Source organism: Acanthaster planci, linkage group LG14 (genome assembly GCF_054643075.1).
Source record: "Acanthaster planci isolate LZ-2023a linkage group LG14, COTS_SCS, whole genome shotgun sequence".
NCBI classification, from domain to species: Eukaryota; Metazoa; Echinodermata; class Asteroidea; order Valvatida; family Acanthasteridae; genus Acanthaster; species Acanthaster planci.
In genome coordinates this window covers 9,785,059-9,806,532 of record NC_141790.1, presented here as the reverse complement: position 1 = coordinate 9,806,532, position 21,474 = coordinate 9,785,059, and the positions used below count along the sequence as shown (strand labels likewise).

General features: G+C 41.9%; 1 protein-coding gene across 10 annotated transcripts in view; it reads left to right on the top strand.

Moving 5' to 3' along the window:
* The window catches only part of LOC110980767 (ATP-binding cassette sub-family C member 4-like), a 34,602-nt gene extending 16,050 nt beyond the window's left edge, over positions 1-18,552 (top strand). For 8 of the 10 annotated variants that reach the window (XM_087145615.1, XM_087145614.1, XM_087145612.1 and 5 more), the window contains 27 exons: positions 290-400; positions 2,613-2,733; positions 3,167-3,382; positions 3,553-3,642; positions 4,398-4,561; positions 4,684-4,809; positions 5,184-5,433; positions 6,849-7,220; positions 7,493-7,582; positions 7,980-8,171; positions 8,528-8,709; positions 8,975-9,071; positions 9,328-9,516; positions 9,696-9,833; positions 10,572-10,649; positions 10,764-10,968; positions 11,300-11,379; positions 11,645-11,795; positions 12,453-12,683; positions 13,226-13,332; positions 13,463-13,654; positions 14,107-14,262; positions 14,947-15,036; positions 15,500-15,672; positions 16,392-16,497; positions 16,883-16,976; positions 18,273-18,552. In XM_087145615.1, the coding sequence (XP_087001741.1) occupies positions 294-400; positions 2,613-2,733; positions 3,167-3,382; positions 3,553-3,642; positions 4,398-4,561; positions 4,684-4,809; positions 5,184-5,433; positions 6,849-7,220; positions 7,493-7,582; positions 7,980-8,171; positions 8,528-8,709; positions 8,975-9,071; positions 9,328-9,516; positions 9,696-9,833; positions 10,572-10,649; positions 10,764-10,968; positions 11,300-11,379; positions 11,645-11,795; positions 12,453-12,683; positions 13,226-13,332; positions 13,463-13,654; positions 14,107-14,262; positions 14,947-15,036; positions 15,500-15,672; positions 16,392-16,497; positions 16,883-16,976; positions 18,273-18,400 (4,125 nt within the window). In that variant the 5' untranslated portion in view covers positions 290-293 and the 3' untranslated portion in view covers positions 18,401-18,552. Of the gene's footprint in view, positions 1-289; positions 401-1,054; positions 1,161-2,612; positions 2,734-3,166; positions 3,383-3,552; positions 3,643-4,397; positions 4,562-4,683; positions 4,810-5,183; positions 5,434-6,848; positions 7,221-7,492; positions 7,583-7,979; positions 8,172-8,527; positions 8,710-8,974; positions 9,072-9,327; positions 9,517-9,695; positions 9,834-10,571; positions 10,650-10,763; positions 10,969-11,299; positions 11,380-11,644; positions 11,796-12,452; positions 12,684-13,225; positions 13,333-13,462; positions 13,655-14,106; positions 14,263-14,946; positions 15,117-15,499; positions 15,673-16,391; positions 16,498-16,882; positions 16,977-18,272 lie in introns of those variants that run through there. The other 2 variants (XM_087145616.1, XR_015427662.1) reach the window with 2 other exon arrangements.
* Positions 18,553-21,474: the final 2,922 nt, after the last annotated feature.

Here is a 21,474-nt window from a genome sequence, read left to right as displayed (position 1 = left end):
ATTTCATCGTAACTTTCCACTGTTTAACAATGAACCGAAGACAAAGGGCAATCCATTGAAAAAATGATTTTGAGAAGTTGACAAATAACTGATTTAATTGAAGAACATGTAAGACAATTACCGCTCAGTATACTTCTAGTGTGAAATTCCAATGGTACTCTTTTGCCAAACGAAACGATTCCACATAGGTGAACATTTTGCTATTTACCCATGTGATAAGTGATTTTCATTTGAGTAGCCAAAATCCAAATAATAATAAGAATGGCATACCTGTTTGTTATTTTTGCAGCTGGATGTTCGGCTTCTTCCGTCGAGGGTATAAGAGACCACTTGTGGAAGAAGACTTGTATGATGTTTTGCCCGAAGACTCAGCGGATGTGTTAGTGACTAATCTCGAAAGGTAAGCAAGTCTTGCTGGTTTAATAAGTACTATATCAACCGATTCTACCATTTTTGTCGAGCATTCGTTGCTTCCATGACGATTATAGGAAAGGATTTCGATCGATTCCGCCCATGGCCATGAGTGCATTGCATTTGAATCGACCCCCCCGTGTCCGTGAGTGTATTGCATTTAAATGTTTGGTATTTCTTCAATTGGTTTTAAATTTTCATTTCTTTCATTCAAAAATCAGTGAATGATTGGTCCCCTTTTCAAATGCAGGTCATGTAGTTTACAGCACTGCTCTATGGTAAATGTAACAAAATATACTGAGAATACATTCTGTGTGCAGACATAAATAGTATATGGGTATTGACCCAAAACTCTATTTGAACAGAAAAGGTCCCCCTACAAAACACATCCGTCTTTATACACGTAGGCCTACATGGACGAACACGATAAACAAACCAATTTCCGCCATAGCTTATATTTACGTGTAGGCCTATGTGGCTGCTCAGTGTTGCTCTTAGTAAACCCGGTAGTACAGGTTTAACAGGCTAAGGGGTCGGCTATGGGTATGGGAACACTGGTTCACGATGAAGCAACAAGGATTATACTAGACACAGAATGTGTGGGACCCCTTTGCCTGCAATCCAATTTATATCCACAACACAGAGCGGCTCAACTGTTCACTCCGACACCGCTATTTTGCATTTTACGGCCGCCTACCCCATATGAAGCAAGATATGAGGCGGAGAGAACCTCCCCTTGCTTTGTGCTGGTAATTGTTTCACTTTTTTACAACTTAATTGTCATTTTCATCATTAAAGGGGCCATTTAATAGAAATATATTATCAAAGTTTACTAAAACCCCTTGAAATCACACCTTTTGGTTTCAATTAACCTGATTTTAAATGACTGTTTTACTATTTCAACCCAGATATCAGAGCTTTTCTATTTTATGCTAATGCACATTTGCATGTTATGAACAGAATGATGATGTCATCATAGCAAATTTCGAGTTCACAAATCGAACATGAAGACATATAAACTGAGTAGTCTTTTCCTGGATTTACATCAAAGCAAACGTGCCCTTACTTGTCTGCACATGCTCAGTCAATTTTGCATGTTGTTTTAAAAAGTGCACTTTTCAGTTCTCGCAAGATTCCATACAGTCTTCATCCATTGAAGAAGAGCAGTACACACACACCCATAAGTGTGTATTTGCCTGCAACTGGGGACCCCTATTGTTCCTCTATTGTTTGTACTTCAACTTTTTTAGAAGACCACCCATACGTTTTGTACACAGTTGTCAATCGGGGACCCTCTGTCAATCGGGGACTTTATTGTCCTCTATTGTTCAGGGTCCCCAATTGCATGCAAAAACAAACTCACACACACCCAATCATTTTTTTTAAACTTCACGCATAACAGGTTTTGAACGTTCATTCTATTTGCACGATAATAAAACGCTTCTCACATTTTCCAAAATTGCCCAGGAAAATCTGTTCAAATTGCGAATACCGAAAAACTCAAGCCTCTTGACAGGCGGCAGGTATGAGGGTAAATAGTTTGAGTCTTTTCGGTAAACCTGGCAAAGTACGTCGACAAGGCGATTGCCTGGTTGCTAGACCCAACGTATATAATTGACCGTTTCCACCCGCTTTACCCTCACTCAACACCGTCGTAACTTTTGGCCACAAACGGTTTGGTTAACAATGATGAGCAAGTTTTTGTGTAACCTTTGTACTGTAACATTGTACTTGCATTGTATCATGGCCACTGGTGACTTGAACTATTCGGACAGAATAGGGGCATTTCAAGTACAGATTGATTTGTATGATGGCCATGCACCTTATAGACCGATTCGTTGCCACTATTACTGTGGTGTCCCCGTCACTCGGGCGCGCATTCCTAAGCTTGATGAGCAGGTGATTTTGGTCAGCAGTGCGTTGGCTGATGAGGAAGCGTTCAGTGTGCATCTTTTATTGTGGACGCTCCTGGTTCTTGTCATCGGGTCGTCCTACAGAGTTAAAGGTCTGCCTGGCTACGATCACCCGACCATCTGTCTGTGTTCTCCACCTTTAAAGCATTTTATTACTTATTATTTACTATAAACACTCTTCTCTAACGACAGAGTGATATTCCCCCGATAAATTACCGGTGCTCACTGCATGAACATCTTTGTGGGGTTGTCTTAACAGCCACCGATTTGCTTTACTTTTGTTGCTAGGGAATGGAATAAAGAACTGGAAACAAGTAATGTCACAGGGAGGCCTCCGTCCCTCTGCTGGGCGTTAATCAGAGCGTTTGGTGTGAAGTTCATGTTATACGGTTTGCCCGCTTTCTTTAAGGTATAAAACGTAACTGTTGCTCAATCTTTGATAATAATATTTTCCACTGATGGAGTAACTCCTTTCGCGTTAAAGAGATTATTTTGGATGGAGCCTGAAAACCGAAGAACCGAAAAACCAAAAAAGAAAAATGTTTTAAGTTGTCAGACAAAAGAAAATGTACTGGCGTGAGCATTAAGAAACAATTCTTGAATAATTTGCAAATACTGTGTAACATTTTGGACGCTGAAAGACAACTCGCAGTGTGTTCGATTTTCACCAATTGGTGTCACAGTGACTGCAAAGAGTACGTTACCCTTTAACTCTTGAATGCTGCACTCCTACAAAAATGTACTGCGACGATATCAAAGAAAATGTCGGAGGAGGGGCGGATTCTGCCCCCGGCTCTGTTAGTGTTAATTGTAATTATTCTGGTCATGGACATTGTTCGTAGGAGGTCTTCTTGAAGATGGTCCAGCCGGTGATGTTGGCACGATTGGTTCTGTACTTCTCCACGGACCTTGTATCAACCACTGAGGCCTACCTGCAAGCCGCCGGTCTCTCTCTGTCTTCCCTATGTCTCATCGTCACTCACCACTGCTGCTTCTTCGGCTTTGGCCTGACGGGGATGAGACTCAGAACTGCTTGCTCGGCCCTCGTCTTCAGAAAGGTAATGGGTCTTTGCTTTCTTTGCTCTGGGTGGCATCTCCCATAATCCAGTCGGCTCCACCCTGTTTGTCCAAATTCGGATACGCAGACAAAACATGGCGTGCAATCAATATACAATAGACGTTGCACTGTCATTTTAGACTTGTCATTGTCAAATATATTTTGCTGTAGGCCTTGAAGCTCAGCAACCTCGCTCTCAGTGAGACCACAATCGGTCAACTTGTGAACATCCTATCAAATGACGTCAACAGATTTGATCAGGTAAGTAGCCTAAGGATCGGAAACAGGCTTCCAGAACGACAGGTCCTTTCACTTTATCAGCGTGTCTCAACGAATTTATAAAGGAGTGGAGACATTATCTTTACTCTACTACAAAATAGATCTAGATGAAGCCTATGAGAAATATTTCTCCAGTTGCCGTCTCCTACGAACCCAGATGGTGAGATGGCTATACCCAGCCAGTTCAGGGGTCGAATGGTTAAAATAGCTACACTAGTGTACAAATTTCTTAAGTTCCTGATCGAGCAGGCTTGTGAGTTTGGTCTTTATTGTCTCTTGAAAGACAGTCTGCATGGTGGTGTTTCCGTTTTGTAATGAGTGCGGGAAAGGAACAGTATTGATAAGATGCCTCCTTGACCACGGCTGCAGCAAGCAAAAGAATGACGTCAGCCGCGGGGCCCGCAAAGGATCCTTTAAATGATTGGTTGCAAGCTTCATAAACAATAATTAAGTAACTTTATTATTGAAATGAAAATGATTTTAAGATAAACGGGGGTATACGTTTTCTGGCTAATATTTTAACCTGTGATACACGGAGCATGCTCAAAAATAGAGTGGATCATTTGTCTCGAAATGTTGAGAAGTAATGGGACATGTTTGCATACATATTTTTATACTGAGCTTAAAACCTTAATCGCTCTTTTGTGTTGTTCGCAGCTGCTTTCCTTTGAAAACCGGCCTTTTGAAACTTTTTAACACCCTCTATTCTCTGAACCTATAATGGTTCTGTTTTGCAGGCCTTTGTGTTCGCACATTATTTGTGGATAGCACCATTCCAGCTGACTGTGCTTTTCGTCTTATGTTGGCGAGAGATCGGAGTTTCCTGCCTGGCGGGGCTCTCCGTCTTGATCTTGATGGCGGCCCTGCAGGGTTACACCGGGAAGCTGTTTTCCAAGTTGAGGTAAGATCTACTTTACCAAGAGATACTTGCTTGTTTGTTCCTGAGTTCTCACGTCCATTCTATCTTTCTGCCCCTTACACTCTTGACGTTCCTTCTCCCTTTCCTCCTCCCTTCCTTGTCAGATCTAAGACGGCCTTGTTGTCGGATGCAAGACTCCGCATCATGAATGAGGTGATATCCGGGATGCGCGTCATCAAGATCTACGCTTGGGAACAATCCTTTGGAAAACTAGTCGCCGAGAGCCGAGGGTAAGTTGATTGTCATTATAGCATACTATTTTAAACCAGTAAAAAAAAAATTATTTCATACCCAGGAATTTTTGCTTAATTCGGTTGCAGGCATTGTACAATACAGTTCAATAAAAGGATGCATGCACAACGCATAGAAGCCCTTTGATAAAGTTTTAACTGGAAAGAAACAATGGGACATGTACGACAGCAATTGTTTCACATTGACAAGGAATTTTCCTTTACCGCTCAAAATGTTGAGAACTCACGGAGTGATTTTTTAGACCATTGTCCTTCCATTTTGTCACTGCAAGTTGAGCATAGTTCCTGTCAGTCTTTTTGTTGTAAACATTAGAATATGTAGCGATTTCTGCTTGTGCTGTTTTGGTCTGCAGCAAGGAGATACGCAAGATATTGTACAGCTCTTACCTACGAGCGCTGATCTTTGCTTTGCTCTTTGATGCCACCATTCTGACGGCATTTGCCACGTTCGTGGTCTACGCCTCGCTCGGCAACCCCGTCACGTCGTCCAAGGTGTACCCGGTGGTCTCGTTGTTCTATGGCGCTCGACTCTGCTTGTCCTTATTCTTCCCGTTTGGCGTGATGAACGGGGCAGAGGGACTCGTTTCCATTCGTAGGATTCAGGTAAGGATATTAGAATTCAAACTTGGGGACGAGGTGGATGGCCATATCTCACTATCCAAAATAACCTAGAATAAACTTGAGTACCTCATTGTCTTAATACCAGATTACAAACCAAATTATTCAGCGCCCAATTGAGTCTCGAGATCTTGTAGGTATTTACAACGTATGCAGTCCTTTTCTGGGCAAGATTTAGAGATGACTTACTCATCATCTTCAACGGCCATCTTGATTCCTTCACCCAACTTGTTCACCATATGAACCAATTGCGTCCCACCCTCAAATCTACTTTTGACGCATTTGAAATTTCCATCACCTACCTGGACCTTACCATATTCAAAGGTCAGCGTTTCTGCAAAACTGGTACCCTGGATAATAAAGCATTCACGAAACCAACGGAAACATTCCAATTTTTGGAAAGGAATTCATCCCATCCACAACACGTATTCCACGGCTTTATCAAAGGTGAAATCCTGAGATATGCTAGAAATACTAAAAATAAGGCTGACTTCTGAAAAAGGTGCAAAGTTTCAAGAAAAAATTCTAACTCGAGGTTGTACCGAAGCCCAATTTCAGAAGTCGATGCAAGGTATTGATGTCCAACAACGGAAATCTTTAATTCACACAGAAAAAAAAGGAAGGTAAAGAAAGAACTCCCCCTCGTCTTTGCCACTACACACCATCCACAACTGAAACACAAAGATGCCAGAAATGCTCTGCTGGAACATTGGCACCTTATCTCAAGCAATCCACTTCTCAGGGAGATTTTCCCCAAACTTCCACTTGTTGCCTACAAAAGAGCAAACAACATCCAGAAAAATTTTGTCCGAGCCAAACTCAGCCACGTAGAGAACGACCAGTCCTCTACACCTGAAGAACACGATGACACCCTCAATATCCTAGCTTCCCTATTGGGTGAACAAAACCCATCCAACTAATATGTGTGGTTAATATCATGTCCCATACAGACGGCTACCCAAATTTCCCGTCTTGTGAGTGCAACTCACTCACTAAAACCATACCTGGATTCCTCAGGAATCGTGCGGCTAATGACTCCCTGAAGGGACGAAAATGCATTCTCGATAGCATCATGTAAAACACCTCTACCCAACCCACTGCTTGGGTAACCATGGCACCGATTCTATAGTAGTCAGTTCCTCCCCATTATTTCTACCCTCTCGAGAGTCCATTTTAGTCTCTATGTGGAAATTAATCGGACAAAGACAAACCTCCGACTAAACAGTTACTTTTGCCCACAAAGTACCCAAGTTTATTCCCACATCAATCTATAACAGAGCTCAACTCTGAATGGGATAAAGCCATCACCTCCTCATCCAAATTATTCAGTGCTTAATTGAGTCTCAAGATCTTGTAGGTGTTTGCAGCGTATGCAAACTATTTCTACCTTTGATAACCAGAAATTTCTGCTTATGGAAGAGCTTGCAAGACACACTGGTGAGGCCACTGTGAATATTAACGCCAATTTTGGATTGGAAAAGCCCGTGATTCTGTTGGAGGAGATAGCTACAAACGGCTTTGTTGCTCCAAGGGAAGCTAATGATGACAACCTCGCGGAAGATGTCACAGCTGCCTCACGGCCCCTGGAAAAAGAAGTACGAACGAGCAGCACAAACTATCTGATCCAGTCCAAGGGAGATGAGGAGGTTGGAGGTTACGTTGGACCTTCTGAGATGGAGGAAGATGACGATCTTGACAAGCCCAAACCTTCTCTTGAAACGGGAGACAGGAAAGGAATTCTTGTGGAGAATTTATATGGTTCCTGGAACAAGGTACCGTTACATGAAGCCTTCACAAATGAAATTCCTTGCTGTACCTTTCTAATCCAATTACTCCGGCGAGAAGAAAGATGGTTTATGCGGCACCACAAAAGCTTTGCTTGTAGTTCAGTGAACACTTCTTTGGTAGCCTCATCATATTCACTTTCAGACGCACACACCCTTGTTGTAATTAGGCTGTGAACACAGCGTCATGCATTTGGTATAATTAACGCGCCTTTGTATAGAGAAATTTCATCTTATTTTGACTATGTTTTCAAAACAAGGATTTAAGCAACACTGTGCTTCAAGACATCAGTTTTCGTGTTGAGCCTGGAGAGCTTCTCGCGGTGGTTGGTCCCGTCGGATGTGGAAAGGTGAGTCTTGAATACTCATTTTAGGCCTATACCTCAACAAGCGTGGTGTTAATTCAGCACCATTGTAAATACACCCGTAGTGTATATTGGGACCAGTGGACCTACAGACTCACAAAAGTATAGCACAGTAGTAGGCCTTCAACACTTTGATATGCATGTGTTCAGCTCTATGGGACAATGGACATATGTCTGCCTTAATATCGTTACAACACTAGAGTATACAAAACTGCACGGGCATCAGGCACCTTTATATGTATAATCATGGGACAATAGGTCAGTACCACCCTTGATATCTATACTGCACAAATATAGGACAATGGACCAAATACTAAGATGCCAAGCTGGGGTAAAGATTTCCATCATTATCATGTCTACTTAGTTTATTTTCTCTTGATAGTCTTCCCTGTTGATGGCCCTGCTGGGGGAGCTTCCGACCGTATCAGGAGTCAACGCCCTACCCGGTTGGGTTGGCTACACGGCTCAGCAACCCTGGATCCTGTCTGGCTCTCTCAGGGACAACATCCTCTTTGGGAGTGAGTACGAGTCTGCCAAGTACAAGCGAGTCATCAAGCAATGCGCGCTCACCAGGGTAGGTCTGCAGCAGACAGAGGCTATTTTTAAAATCCCGGTAATGTCTCAGACTGGGCTGAACACCAGCTCCCCTATCATTGATATTTGAATGGAATTCACAACATTTTTATCAAATGAAATGATCTTCTCTTTCTTGAGATAATAAAGGGGCTCCACTGGGTTAATTTTTGGCCTCAAACCAAGAGACTACATTCACGAAGCTAGAGGTGTAAAAGATTGCCAAGAGCTCTAAATTTCCCCCTCCAAAAAAGGAGCTTATCGAAGTTAATAGCAAGGAACATGTACCAAGCTTAAAAGCCAATTTTTGGCTTCAATGTTTGGCTTCAAGGATTTTAAATAATCTTGTATCCATAGGATATTGAGCTACTACCGCATGGAGATCAGACACTGGTGGGCGAGCGTGGAGTGACCCTCAGCGGAGGTCAGAAGGCAAGGGTCAGCCTGGCCAGGGCCTTGTACATTGATGCTGATGTGTATTTGCTGGATGATCCACTGAGCGCAGTTGATCCTGCAGTTGGGAGACACCTCTTTGAAAAGTAAGCCATCTCGATTTCTCATAGAATCCATTTTTTTGTTTGACATCATTATTTTTGCATCCTATCCTTTGAGAAGAATATTCCAAAGCACAACAGTGCCAGGTGTCGGTAAAGTACTGTATTGGAATTTCTTGACAGTGCAGATTCGCACATTGGAAGAAGTATATTGTAAACAAAAATCTAAGCACAATATTAACCTTATTTGCAGAAATCTAAAGTTCTCTTTTTAATTTAAGAGTCAAATAATGAAGGTGGTTTTCCAAAGGTGCATTCTTCATCAAATGAGGGACAAGGTGCGAATCCTGGTAACTCATCAGCTCCAGTTCTTGGACAAGGCCGATAAGATTCTCATCCTGAAACAGGTAATTCTGATTAAAATTAAAGGCCATTGAAAACTTCGAAACTAAAGTGTCCATTTTCCGGTTCGCCTATTCATGGATATAAAAGTATTCAGTTAGTTTCATAATATTTGAGATATTTAGCCATTTGCCACATTTTACTTGTCTGGTTGCAGAGACATTTCAGTACAGAATACTAATCTTAGACCTGAGGGGCTGTCCGAATTACTCTGGTATTGACTCATGGTGTTTTTTTGGGGGGTGTGACATAATTTGACAGGGGAGTGCATCCGGTTACGGAACCTACCAGGAGTTGCAGAGGGAAGGCATAGACTTTGCAGCCCTCCTGAAGAAGAAATCCGAGGACGGCGACATCACTGGAGATAAGGTGCAGGTCCTCGAAAGGTGGAGGAGAGAAAGGAAAATATCAACGTGCTCCAACACTTCGTTTTGTCCAGACCAAGATGAGGTTGGTGTCCTAGTTTTGGAGAGTGTATTTATATATAAAACAAGTGACTTTCAATGAAGAGTCTTTGTTACTCTTGAGAATTCCTGCGCTGGTATCTGCCTTGTTTTCTTTTCTGGCAATTTTTCCTCTTTGGTTTCTTTTCTTTGCCCTTTCTTACGTCCTCTTCGCCCTTGTGTCAGGTGGAGACACCTGTGGACATTGCCCCGGAGGAGAAGGCGGTAGGTACAGTTGAGTGGATGGTGTACATCCGGTTCTTCCGAGCAGCGGCGGGATTCCTCTTTCTGCTCGTCTGGCTGATCATTGTGGTTGGTGCACAGGTAAAAATACTGCTCATTAAAAAGGGGACCTAGTGAAGATGGGAGCCAGTGACACTAGAGAATGCCAATATACTTATTGTCTGTAACACATATGAATACCTGTACTGAATCGTTTGCATGATGCTGAAAAACGAATTCCCGCCTCACGATAGTATATGAGCTCTGTACATAATGAAAGCAAGAGCAACAGCGAAAGTTTTGCCGAGTGCGTTTGTCCCAAAAACCTCAGACTGCTGTTTTTACTCTTAAAAGCAGAAAATACAGTTTCATACATGTGTATATAGAAATAAAGCAAAGACTATTCATTTGTGAGGAACTTCGCAGATACGATTTTCAGTGATCGAGTGCCAGGCGACCTATCCAGGAAAATTTACCAAATCTTAAAAAGAAAGTCCAAATATTTCAAATCCTTGAAGCTACGTTTGAGCAAGAATTGTAAAGCGTATTACATCCCAACTCCACCCTGACACCTTAATGAAACATTTAAGTCCTCAAATCTGAAGACTGTCACTGGTTAGTAATAAAGAAATCAGAATTATCTATTGAGGAGTATACAGTGGTCTATGTCTGCCGCGGTACAAAAATTGTGTTGTCACATTGGACCTTTTGTGAACAGTGAAGAAATTCCACCTGAAGAAGTATGTTAAATCGGACAAGCAGCTGGCAAGGAGTTCAAACAGCATTTTGATCAACAAATAAACCATACATTTTCATATTTTGCTTTGCTTTCCGACTCAGGCTTCCCTGACTTTCACGGACCTCTGGCTGGCGACGTGGGTCTACGAGGAAGAGCAGTATTTAGCGGCCAGAAATCAGGTCAGCTGATGATCATGTTCCAGACTGCGATTTAAAAAAGACCTGGGACATTTACTAATGTAGTTGCTTCCCATTTATTTTCTGTCTGTCTCATCCGTTTTGCATTTCCTACAGGATAACCAGAATGCGACCACGTACGACATCCAATCATATTACGTCCAAATTTACGCCATGTTGTGTGGAGGATCGACGGTTCTCTTGTTTGCCCGTAGCTTTCTGTTCTTCTATCTGTTCGTGACGGCCTCACGGGCTCTTCACGACCAAATGTTTGCCTCCATCATCAGAGCGCCCATGCAGTTCTTTGATACAAACCCAGTGGGTAAGACGAGTCGACTGCATGCTAGAGCGCCTATGGTGCGAAGTCAAGGGAATTACATGTATTTGTCTTGTGGTAATTTTCCATTATGGCAATGGCTGCATGTAGGAAGTAAATGGCCGACAGCCTTCTCATGGCCAAGCTCGATGTTTTGGTAGATGCTCATTGGGCAGTATGGGACACGTGATTCGCACATGTGACATGCTGCGTTGACTGTGCATGCTCTGTTTAATACAACGGACTATTTTCATATTGTTAAATTATTATTTCTTGCGACTTTTGTAGGAATTCCAGACAAGATTGGGGGCGTGGAATATATTTTTTCTATTTTCAGGTCGGATTCTGAATCGCTTTGCCAAAGATATTGGCATTATGGACGATGTCTTGCCAAGAACATTCACAGACTTTCTGCAGGTAAGGTTCTTTCAGACTCAATGGAATTGCTTAATGAAGCACTGCAAGTAAACACTTGAATATAAATTAACATTAATTTGAAATGTGTCGATGGGGAACCCGACGCAACCCCTAGCCTCTACAACGTCCATTAAATGACTTTCCTTTTTTTCATGGCAGTTCTTCAAATAATTTTTGACTGCATCAAAATTGATAACCACATAAACGTATTTTTTTCTGTCCCGTAAATTGTGATTTTTGGCTTCTTTTTAACCTTCCTGTCCAGATCACTGTGAATACCTTAGCCATTATTACCTTGATTTCCATCTTCAATCCTTTCTGCCTCGCCTTCACCTTGCCGATCGCCATCGTGCTTTTCCTCACAAGGAGATACTACTTAGCCTCTTCTCGAGAAGTCAAGAGGCTAGAAGGAGTAGGTATGTCAGTTTATCTTATTGGAGAGGTCACAAACCTGTTGAAGTAAAGTTGAAGACATTGGCAGCAATATATGTCTGATTTAAAGGACGTATGCATGTGTACTTCACACAGTTTCGTAAATTATTTGAGACGACTTATATTTTCCATTTGCAATGTTTTTTCATACAACCCTTGCAGGATTTTGAATTTCCTGCTTGAATATGAAAGGCGCAAGAAAAAAGTTGAAAAGAACATCTGATTTACAGATTAAAGAAGTATGTCGTTTATATATATAAAACGGTTTTTGCCCTTACCCTCTCGGACAAGCACTGAGCATACAGTGCTTATTAATATACGTTGGGTAAGGGCAAAAAACCGTTATATATATAATTAACATCTCCCCAACGCAAAAAATACATCTTGAAAAAAGTATGTCGTCGTAAATGCCCGGAGCTACTTTTGCATTCGTTACTTTTTTACAAACTGAGTTTCCTTAACAATTTTATCTGGTAAACGACGATGGTATTTCCACCGTTTTCCATTGTACAAGATTTCCACTGTGCAAGTATAGAACTCCGTTTGGATTCATTTTACTGTATAATTTGACTACGCTGTCATACAGTCCGTTAACAATTTCAGATAACAAATATTGTCATATCTTATGATCACATTTGCAGCTCGGAGCCCCGTGTTTTCTCACCTGTCAGCCACTCTGACTGGTCTAAGCACTGTCCGGGCGTTCAAAGCCCAGCAGCGCTTCATTGCGGACTTCGACGGGTACCTGGACGGCCACACCCGGGCCTGGTTCCTCTTCCTGGCCACGTCAAGCTGGTTAGGGGTGCAGCTGGATTTCTTTAGCACCTTGTTCATTTGTGGAGTTAGCTTCACATGCGTCATGGCGGCTGGCCGTAAGTTTAAGGCGACCACACTATAGATAAAAACAAAATACCTGTCATCTTTTACATCTTTTCTGATGACTTGGTCTTTCATTTTAGTGGTCATCGTCACATGCATCTTATCTTGGAAGCTGCAATTCACAATGACTCTTATTAAAACATTGCTTGCCCAGATAGCATTACAAAAAATTCATATTTGTGTATTTGTTTACCAGTGCGTCATAGAGAAAATAATTACAAAATAAGCCAGTTATTATGACGTGTACTTAATTTCGATATTTGGACGAGGCTTTTTCCACTCTATCCATCTGTGCAAGTCTCCACAATTTGAAAGCATGCGTGTTTCTGGCCTAGGGTTTTGAGTCGTAAATTGTTGGTTTTTGTCGTTCAAATGCTTCAATTTGCCAATGCGTCTCATCTTGACAACAATGTAGTACACAATAATTGGTGGTTTGTTTAAGAAATCTCATTTGGTTTTACAGTAAAACCGAGATTTATTGCTGAATGTAACGCAAAATAACAAATGTCAATACAATGTTGTTTTGCTTGCTCAGTCCTTGATCTGAACTCTGGCATTGTTGGCCTGTCGCTGACGTACGCCATCAGCATAACGGGGTCATTTCAGTGGGCGGTTCGACAGAGTGCAGAGCTAGAAAACCAAGTATGTCCAACTGTATCACTTTTGACCAAAATTTGTGCTTGACTAGTAAAAATCCATATATGAATGGTACATTTTGACAAAATTAGTAGCATAGTAATGGCAATGCCAGTGTCAACCTCTGTAAACTCAGATGACATCTGTGGAGCGTGTGTGTCAATACATCGATATCGAGCCTGAGGCTCCCTTGGAGACCGACCATAAGCCGCCTCCTGACTGGCCACAAGATGGAGGTATCACGCTCCAAGGTACCTCCCTCAGATACACTGAAGACGGACCTCAGGTGCTGCGAAATATCAGCTGCTCCATCGAGCCGAAAGAAAAGGTATGGCTACATAGACCAAAGTCTGATATTAGGATTGCCACCTTTGGAAGAACAACCCTTTCGGTGTCAAAGGAAAATATAAACCTGTAACCTGAAATTAGAATTTAGTTCAGAGGGAAAAAGTCGATTCTGATAAGTTTTACATCAAGTCTGCGTGGGGGACAAAACATGAAGAAATGTTGAAACTTATGGGTTTCGGAAGTGCAAATCATTAGAAGATCTCAGAAATTCATAAATTGAACCTTCAAGACATTGTGCCTTTCATTTTACTTTATAACTCCGATGGATGTCATAATGGTTGAAAACAACAGCAGTTCCGATACCTACTTGTGCAAGAAACCTTGGTTGATTATGTACATCGAGCTGGATTGAGGTCAAACTCATCAAGCTTTCACGGTAAGCAAATTACAGCTGGTATTAAAATGACCAGTACTGATCGTTTCGGCTTTCAGGTGGGCATCGTGGGCAGGACTGGGGCTGGAAAGAGCTCCCTGATGACGGTATTGATGCGACTTGCCGAACCCACGGGCACCATCATGATAGACGGTGTCAACACGACGCTGATCGGGCTGCATGATCTCCGCAAGAAGGTCTCCTTCATCCCACAGGTGAATGGTCCAGTTTATATTATGAGCACAAGTTTAACTGGGCTCAAAAAGCCTCGGTTTTTCCGAGAGCACAGACTCTCTGCGTTGTAGAGTACTTTATTTTGCACTTGTCGGACACCAGTGAGCTTGTCGTGGTCGCATTGTCTTTCGTCAAAGTCATTGACAGGCTATTGTGATGTATTATAATCATGCCAGTTACAGAAAGGCATCTTGGCAAAATGAGGTCAACTAGCCTGTAGGGCCTGTATATTTCCATCCACTTTGTGAAACAGATTGGTTTGTTGGTCTGAAAGACTTACGACTGGCTCAGCAGAATTGACGCAATTAATGCCCTGGCCTCTGGCTCTTTAATTAATTGCGTCTATTCCCCTATTTCTCCCATTTCTTTATTGTTATTCATGCACATCTTTTGAGTCCAGAGTTGAGACAAATTTCCACATTGGAAAAAATTGGTTCCTAAAATTTTTTCACAATTTTTTTTCCAACAACCCTCCAGCCATGTTATGGTTTGTGCCGCCGGCCGTGCGAGTCGGCGCCTTCTTAATGTTTTTGTAAGACTGTCCGCGTGATATGATGGGCTCTCAACCAACACGAATGGTTTACCTATCTTGGGTAAAATTATGTTTACCCTATGGTAAAAACATATTGCTGTATTGACATTTTTTTGATTTTCAATTTAAACAGGATCCAATTCTGTTCAGCGGGACACTGCGGAAGAACCTGGATCCGTTCGATGAGCATGCTGATTGTGACATATGGAGAGCCATTGAAGAGGTGTGTTGATTACAAAACGTTGGGTGAAGCGAGCTGTTATAGAAATTCTCGTCAAACGTGACAACACTATGATCAAACAGGTGTGCGCTACTTGTACTTGAAGAGAACTTTTCAGGCAGGATTGGACGTATTTTCAGTTAGGCCATTTTTTACAAGAATTCTACGCAGGCGATGTGTTTGAGTATGCCCACTTCGAATTATGAAGCATGAACTGCTTGGCATAATTATCATAATCAAGTTCAACTCCTTTGAATCATTCCGATAGACGATTGGAAATTCGAAATAAATCTGAGAAATGTGGATGAAAAAATGAGGTGTCCCGATTTTCAGCAATTCTGAATCAAAATATCCTTCCTCTACTTTCGCACAAGTCCTGTGTACGAATTCCATTCCTACACTGACCATGAAGCCTGTTTCCTGGCATTCTCAACCAACCCAAAACCAAAACAAAACTTGTCGACAGGTGGAGTTGAAGCCAGCAGTGGAGGAGCTTCCTGACAAGCTGGAGGCAGTCCTGACAGAGGGAGGCACCAACTTCAGCGTAGGTCAGAGACAGCTGCTGTGCCTGGCCAGGGCCATCCTGCGTAAGAACAAGATCCTGATAGTGGACGAAGCCACGGCCAACGTGGACATCAGGTGAGCGTGCTTGTTTCGCTTTCATACTACGACAAAGGTCAGAGTTACATCTAACAGCTCAAGGTGAAGTCAGTCGTACCAAAGAGCATCCATATCTGTGTGTGCGAGGTCGGTCCTATGGCAGCAAGGCAGTAGCTGACACGTACACACGCTGACATGGTCGGACTGGTGTGCAGGCGTGGCATATATAGTGTGGACCTGTCCACAAAAGAAGTCCGCATAATGTAGGGTGCGATGGCGTTGTATGGACTCGCAAACGTCCACACAATGTTTTCCCCTCTCTGAAAAACAGTTTCAGAGGCATTTTGGGGTCAAGATTATTTGTGGCAAAATGAAGAGGAACAGCCCAGGAAATCATCATCAAAAATCCACCTCGAAGGAGTTATCCTGGTTGGAGAAATAGGAGCATTTTCCTCGAGTTTCCTTAACCACAGGAGAACAAAAGAGTGTCTACACTTTCCATGTAAAACAGGTATGTGTGTGATGTCGGGTGCTTCTTCTCGAATGACCTTGCCTTTTTAAAATATGGAAATGGTTCGTTGCTGTGGCAAGGAAATAGTCAGTGTTTTCTGTTTTTATAGGACTTCTTCAGTCGTGACAGTGACCCACATGAGGTCTGTCTACCGTACAAAAACAGTCATTATTCTCAGTTATAAGTAATCGGCTGGTAGTGTTTAAGCTCTTCCGTGTGACTGCTGTTGCCTCTATTGCATTTATAGAACTGACCGGTTGATCCAGGCAACTATCCGACAGCGATTCAAGCACTGCACGGTCCTAACCATAGCTCACCGCCTCAACACCATCATGGACTCCGACAAGGTCATGGTAAGAGGCTTTCAATGGAAGGTGCACCGTTGTAATCCCCAATTGGAACTCTCCTTCAGACATTCTCCTTTAATCACATTTTGAGTCCACACACTGCATGTTAAGTATAATAAAGTAAAGTAAAGCACAATAGACATAATATAATGTTGTAATATTCATCGTAACATTCATCTCAACCCACCTCTTTGACTACTTGAGGTGTTGTATTCCAACAACGCATGCTCAAAATGAAGCGCCTCCAAGGTCATTCAGGAACAGCCACGCGCAGGCGTGGGGTCGCCCCCCGACTTGCATAATGTGGTTTGTTCCTGAATGGCCTTACCCTTTTTGAAATATCAACTCGGCTCATTCATGTCGCTCACAGCTCGATCTCGTCCTTTTCCAGGTACTTGATGCTGGTCGTCTGATCGAGTTTGACGAGCCTTACATTCTGCTCCACAAGGAGGGCAGTGCCTTCACCAGGATGGTCAAAGAGACAGGCAAGGCTGAAACGGCCAAACTCTTCCAGATAGCTGCTGACAAACATGCGGAAAAAGCTTCCCCTTAACCTGGAAGACGCTGATATACCGGTCTTTTTGTAACATGAAAAATATCGATCGGCCCGAAGTGACAACAAACAATTTAAAACTTTTGAAGTGATATGCGATAAAGTCAATGCCGCTCGTCATACTGGTGTGCAATTTTACTCGTTCACTGACCGTGGATTACTGTAAAATATGTTGTTTGGTATGACAGAGTTGTACTTGCGTTCTTTAAAATGCCGGCTGTCTTTTAATGTCTGCAATTTTTATGGGTGGATTTCCTGGTATGCTTCACAAACTGATTTAGGAGCACCCCGTTCCCAACTGAAGATTTTGTTTAAATTTTGCATGATATCAAGCATTCATTACATGCACATAGGAAGATGTTTATTATGTAATTATTACTTTTTTCCAAATGGTTGAGGTACCAAGAGAAAAGCTTCTTATTTTAAAAACACTGGGTAGACTAACAACAGAACAACGACGTTAATTTGCTGTAGCATTTCTGCGTTTGAATAATGATAGAACAAATTGTAAAATAAAACCGCCTTTAAATTGCATTTATTTAATTATAGCTACCAGTACTTGCTTCATTGCGCATTCTCACACTCATGGATATTCATAAACTGGTGTTTTCAGGTATAAGTATATGCAAATCTCTTGCCTAATGCGTTCTCCTCTTATTTCACCAATTACTCACATCCATGCATGATCACTATACTAGATCACGCTCCAGCCTCTTCCATATACACGCACCACTTATTCTCTTCATGCACACCCTCAGATTTCACAGACCACGCACGTCTTTGGAATAATATCGGTAACACTACCAAATCGCGGTTATCTCTGGCTTGGTTAAAAGGTTCAAAAAGTACCTTGTCTCGAGTCATCTAGAATAGCTTCTTCTGTATTCAGTCCTAACATTTTTGTCATGAGCCATCTATGTTGCCTCACTTAATTTTTGTCCATCCCAGTTAAGATTTAAGCCCGTCTCTTAACTGAATTGTCCGCTGTTTTGTCCCGTCCTACTGTCCCGTATTGTCCTGTTTTGTTCAACGCATGTCTATACAAGACCTTCTCTTTCTGATAATACCTCCATTATTGCCATGCGGCTGCTTCTTTCGGTTTGCTTTATTCTTTTCGCATCTGTACTCCTTGAATATATTCTATTGTCATCATTTTTACTTGCATTTTTGTTATATTCTACATGGAATAATAGAAATAAGTGTTGTTGAATTGAATTTTTTTTTTCAGATGCGAGGCTGTCATGTCTGCATGCGTTTAAGATTTCACTAACAAGGTTGTGGTTCAGTGTGAAAATGAATGTGGTGTCACGCGGTGAGGTGCCCGGGGTGTCTGGCGTGTGCTTGGAGATCATTTAGGTGAGACGCAGTTTCTGGAGCCAGTAGAGTCAGAACTCAGGCTTTTTCTTCCAACTTCTGCTTAAAAAAATTTCTGATCCCTTGACTACTAGGAGAACAAAACCTACTCCAAGCAAGAAAAGAAATAAAACCAAACCTCTGCAGAGCAGAGACATACATGTGTTATGTTTCAATTATTATGATCTATCTACACGCAATGGTAATTAATACAACAGACAGTTTCAACCGTTTGGGGTTACCCAACGGGCAGCACTTCAATATTCAGTGTGTGTTCACAGAAATCTTCGCTCATTCAACTGCAGAATGTTCAGTGCACATGCAGCTCAAATCAGAGACTTTGCAAATGATCTGCCAAAGCTATACATTGGTGCAGTGATACAATAATTAAACACACCATGTATAACTTCAGCACTGTGCATGAATGCACTTAATGAACGGACTGAAGTTGGAGGCCATTGTATTGAATATGCCGCGCGGTCACTCCAATAAGCAACTTGCGAGTTAAAGTTGAATAAAGTCTGGTACCCTGTGTTATCTGAGTGTACAGAAACGTAACAATTTGAATTCCTCAGACTAAAGACACTGTTGCTCATATGCAGCAAGGTATGAGACGGAGAGAACCCCCCCCCCCGCTTTGTGCTGGTCATTGTCTCACAGGAATCTGGGGAATTCCTTTCAGACATCTTGGGGGGGGACGTGTTAAGTAACAATAGTCTGGAATGTGTATAAGGATTGGACATGTTGGGGGGGTACCCTTCGGTCTCATTTCTCGCTGGGTATACTGTTGCTATACTTTGTGATTCAGGGCAAGCTTTTGCATAGCGACCACCATCTCTGGGATGGACTGGTTCCTTTTTGCCTTTCTTATCCATTGAGAACAGTGTATTGTTGCAAGGCGTCTCTTATGTTACTAAGGAACAGTTTGCTCCGAATCACGAGGTACAGCAACAGTGGCTTTAGTAGTTCAGACATGTAAATGACATGTATTTACATGTCATTTACATGTCCTGGGAGTAACACCCCTTCTACTAAAAAAGTCTGAAACCATTTTGCTTTTAATGAAAAGTATATTTCAACTGCACATCAGAGAAACAGAGCGATGAACGTGTTGCTTCTGTCATAAGTCTGGAAAGAAAACTTTGCGTCGGTGTTACAGAATTTAAGGTCGTAAATCCCAATGCGGTGTTGGACAATTTATTCATCCCTTTTAATTTGCATACTCTTTTGTGGAATTTTTAATTAAACAGTAAAATGTATCAAATAGCCCTGAATATTGTAGCGAATGAAGCATACAAACTCGTGAAATATAATGTATTGTTGTGGGTCGTTGAAATTACTGAGACACAAAGGCACATCTATATGGATTTCATTAACCTTTACACTACGTAGGCTTTTCGTGGGACTTAAAAAGGCTTATGCGGTGTAAAATTTGATCGCAATCCTTGTTTAACCTTAAATCCAATATTTCCCCTTGTGATATGCTATATTAATTCCAAAAAGCTAAAATGTGATATTTGAGACAAATTTTGATTTCAGTATTTCACAACAGCTTTAATTGGCACATGACAACAGATTGAGAACAAGGTTTTTTTCATGACCCTCAGTAATTTCAGTTTAAGAGCGACCTTTATTTTTCACTTAGATACCAATAACGTTACAGTTTTCATCCAATTTTAAAGATGTAGACAGCAGCAGAAAATGATTCCCACTAAAACTGGCACTAAATCACGTAAACGCGCAAACATCCCTACTCGTGACAAAAGAGCTTAATATAGCTATCGCCTGAAGGCCCACTTTGCGTCGATGTTCACCCACTCGCTCATTTGTACTTCCAGACTAATGCCCTGCGGCGAGTTACGTTCTCGCCCAGGAGAAATACCACTTTCAAAAGTTACTGCATGTGACCTGTTTACATTTCCACACTGGACAGATCGTTTCAATGTCGAAACTCCCTTCTTGTCACAAGCACTATAGGAGATCGTGCTCCAGCCAACATCTAGAGTAAGAATCAAGGGGTATAGCACTGCACCACGTGTAATATTCAAAGAGTAGTCTCCTGCAAAAAAAAAATGACACTGCTCAACACGAACAATGAAACGTAGAACATTTACTTAAATTTCAGAAAAAGCCCGGCTCTTCAAAGTAGTCACGTAGATGTTCTGAAGTAGCGTCGCGGTTGTGTAATGAACATTTTTATCTCATTTTACCTGGAAGCTGACATGATACGGGAGGCCTGTGATAATGAATCCCTGAACGAGCAACAATTGTCCGGGACTTTGAAAGGGTCAAGCCCGATACTTTTGACATCAGTCTTGCCATTTCCTCTGTTGTTGCAACTCATATAGACCCTGCGAGTGAGGAACGCACGAAGTAAAGTTGTTGATGCGACATACACAATGAGCTATAAGCGTATTTGGTATTAAAATCTTCTACCAAATCCAGTGTTAAGGACGTAAATTGCTTTTACCCGCAAGGTAAAGGCAGTTTACCTTACAGGTAAACTTTGTGATTCCAGGTGAACTTTGTGGTTTGTTTTATTAATGGACCTTCAATACAAAAGCTTCTAGGCCAGTAAATTGGCCCACTATATTGCCTACGCGGACTGGATGGAATTAATCTAGCAGCGGGACTGCTTGTATTTCTGAAAGCATCTGACCCAACGGGCCCTCCAAGTCGCTCAATTTTGCATTTGAGCTCTAGGCATCAATTTTTCAAATTTAAGATGGCCCTCCAAGACTGATTTGAGGGTTGAATATCTCTGCAGAGAAATATCATTGAAAGTGATAATTGAAAGGAAAATGAAAGGTGGGATAGTGAGCTTAAATTTGATAGGCCCTATTCTCAGGTTGAACACCTGAGAAACTTGTGAGCATATTCCCTGACTGTTTGAAATATGGGTATTTATTGATGTTGTATATGATAGCTTTTACTAATCAATTTTTGTGGTCAGCACCATTTTAAACAACGCATTTTTAAAGTCCCCTGCAGTGGTAATTAAAAACACACGTAATTTTAGGTCCGTTGAAGCCATACGGCAAACAGAGAAAAATGCTTGTTCTGATCACAACGATGAG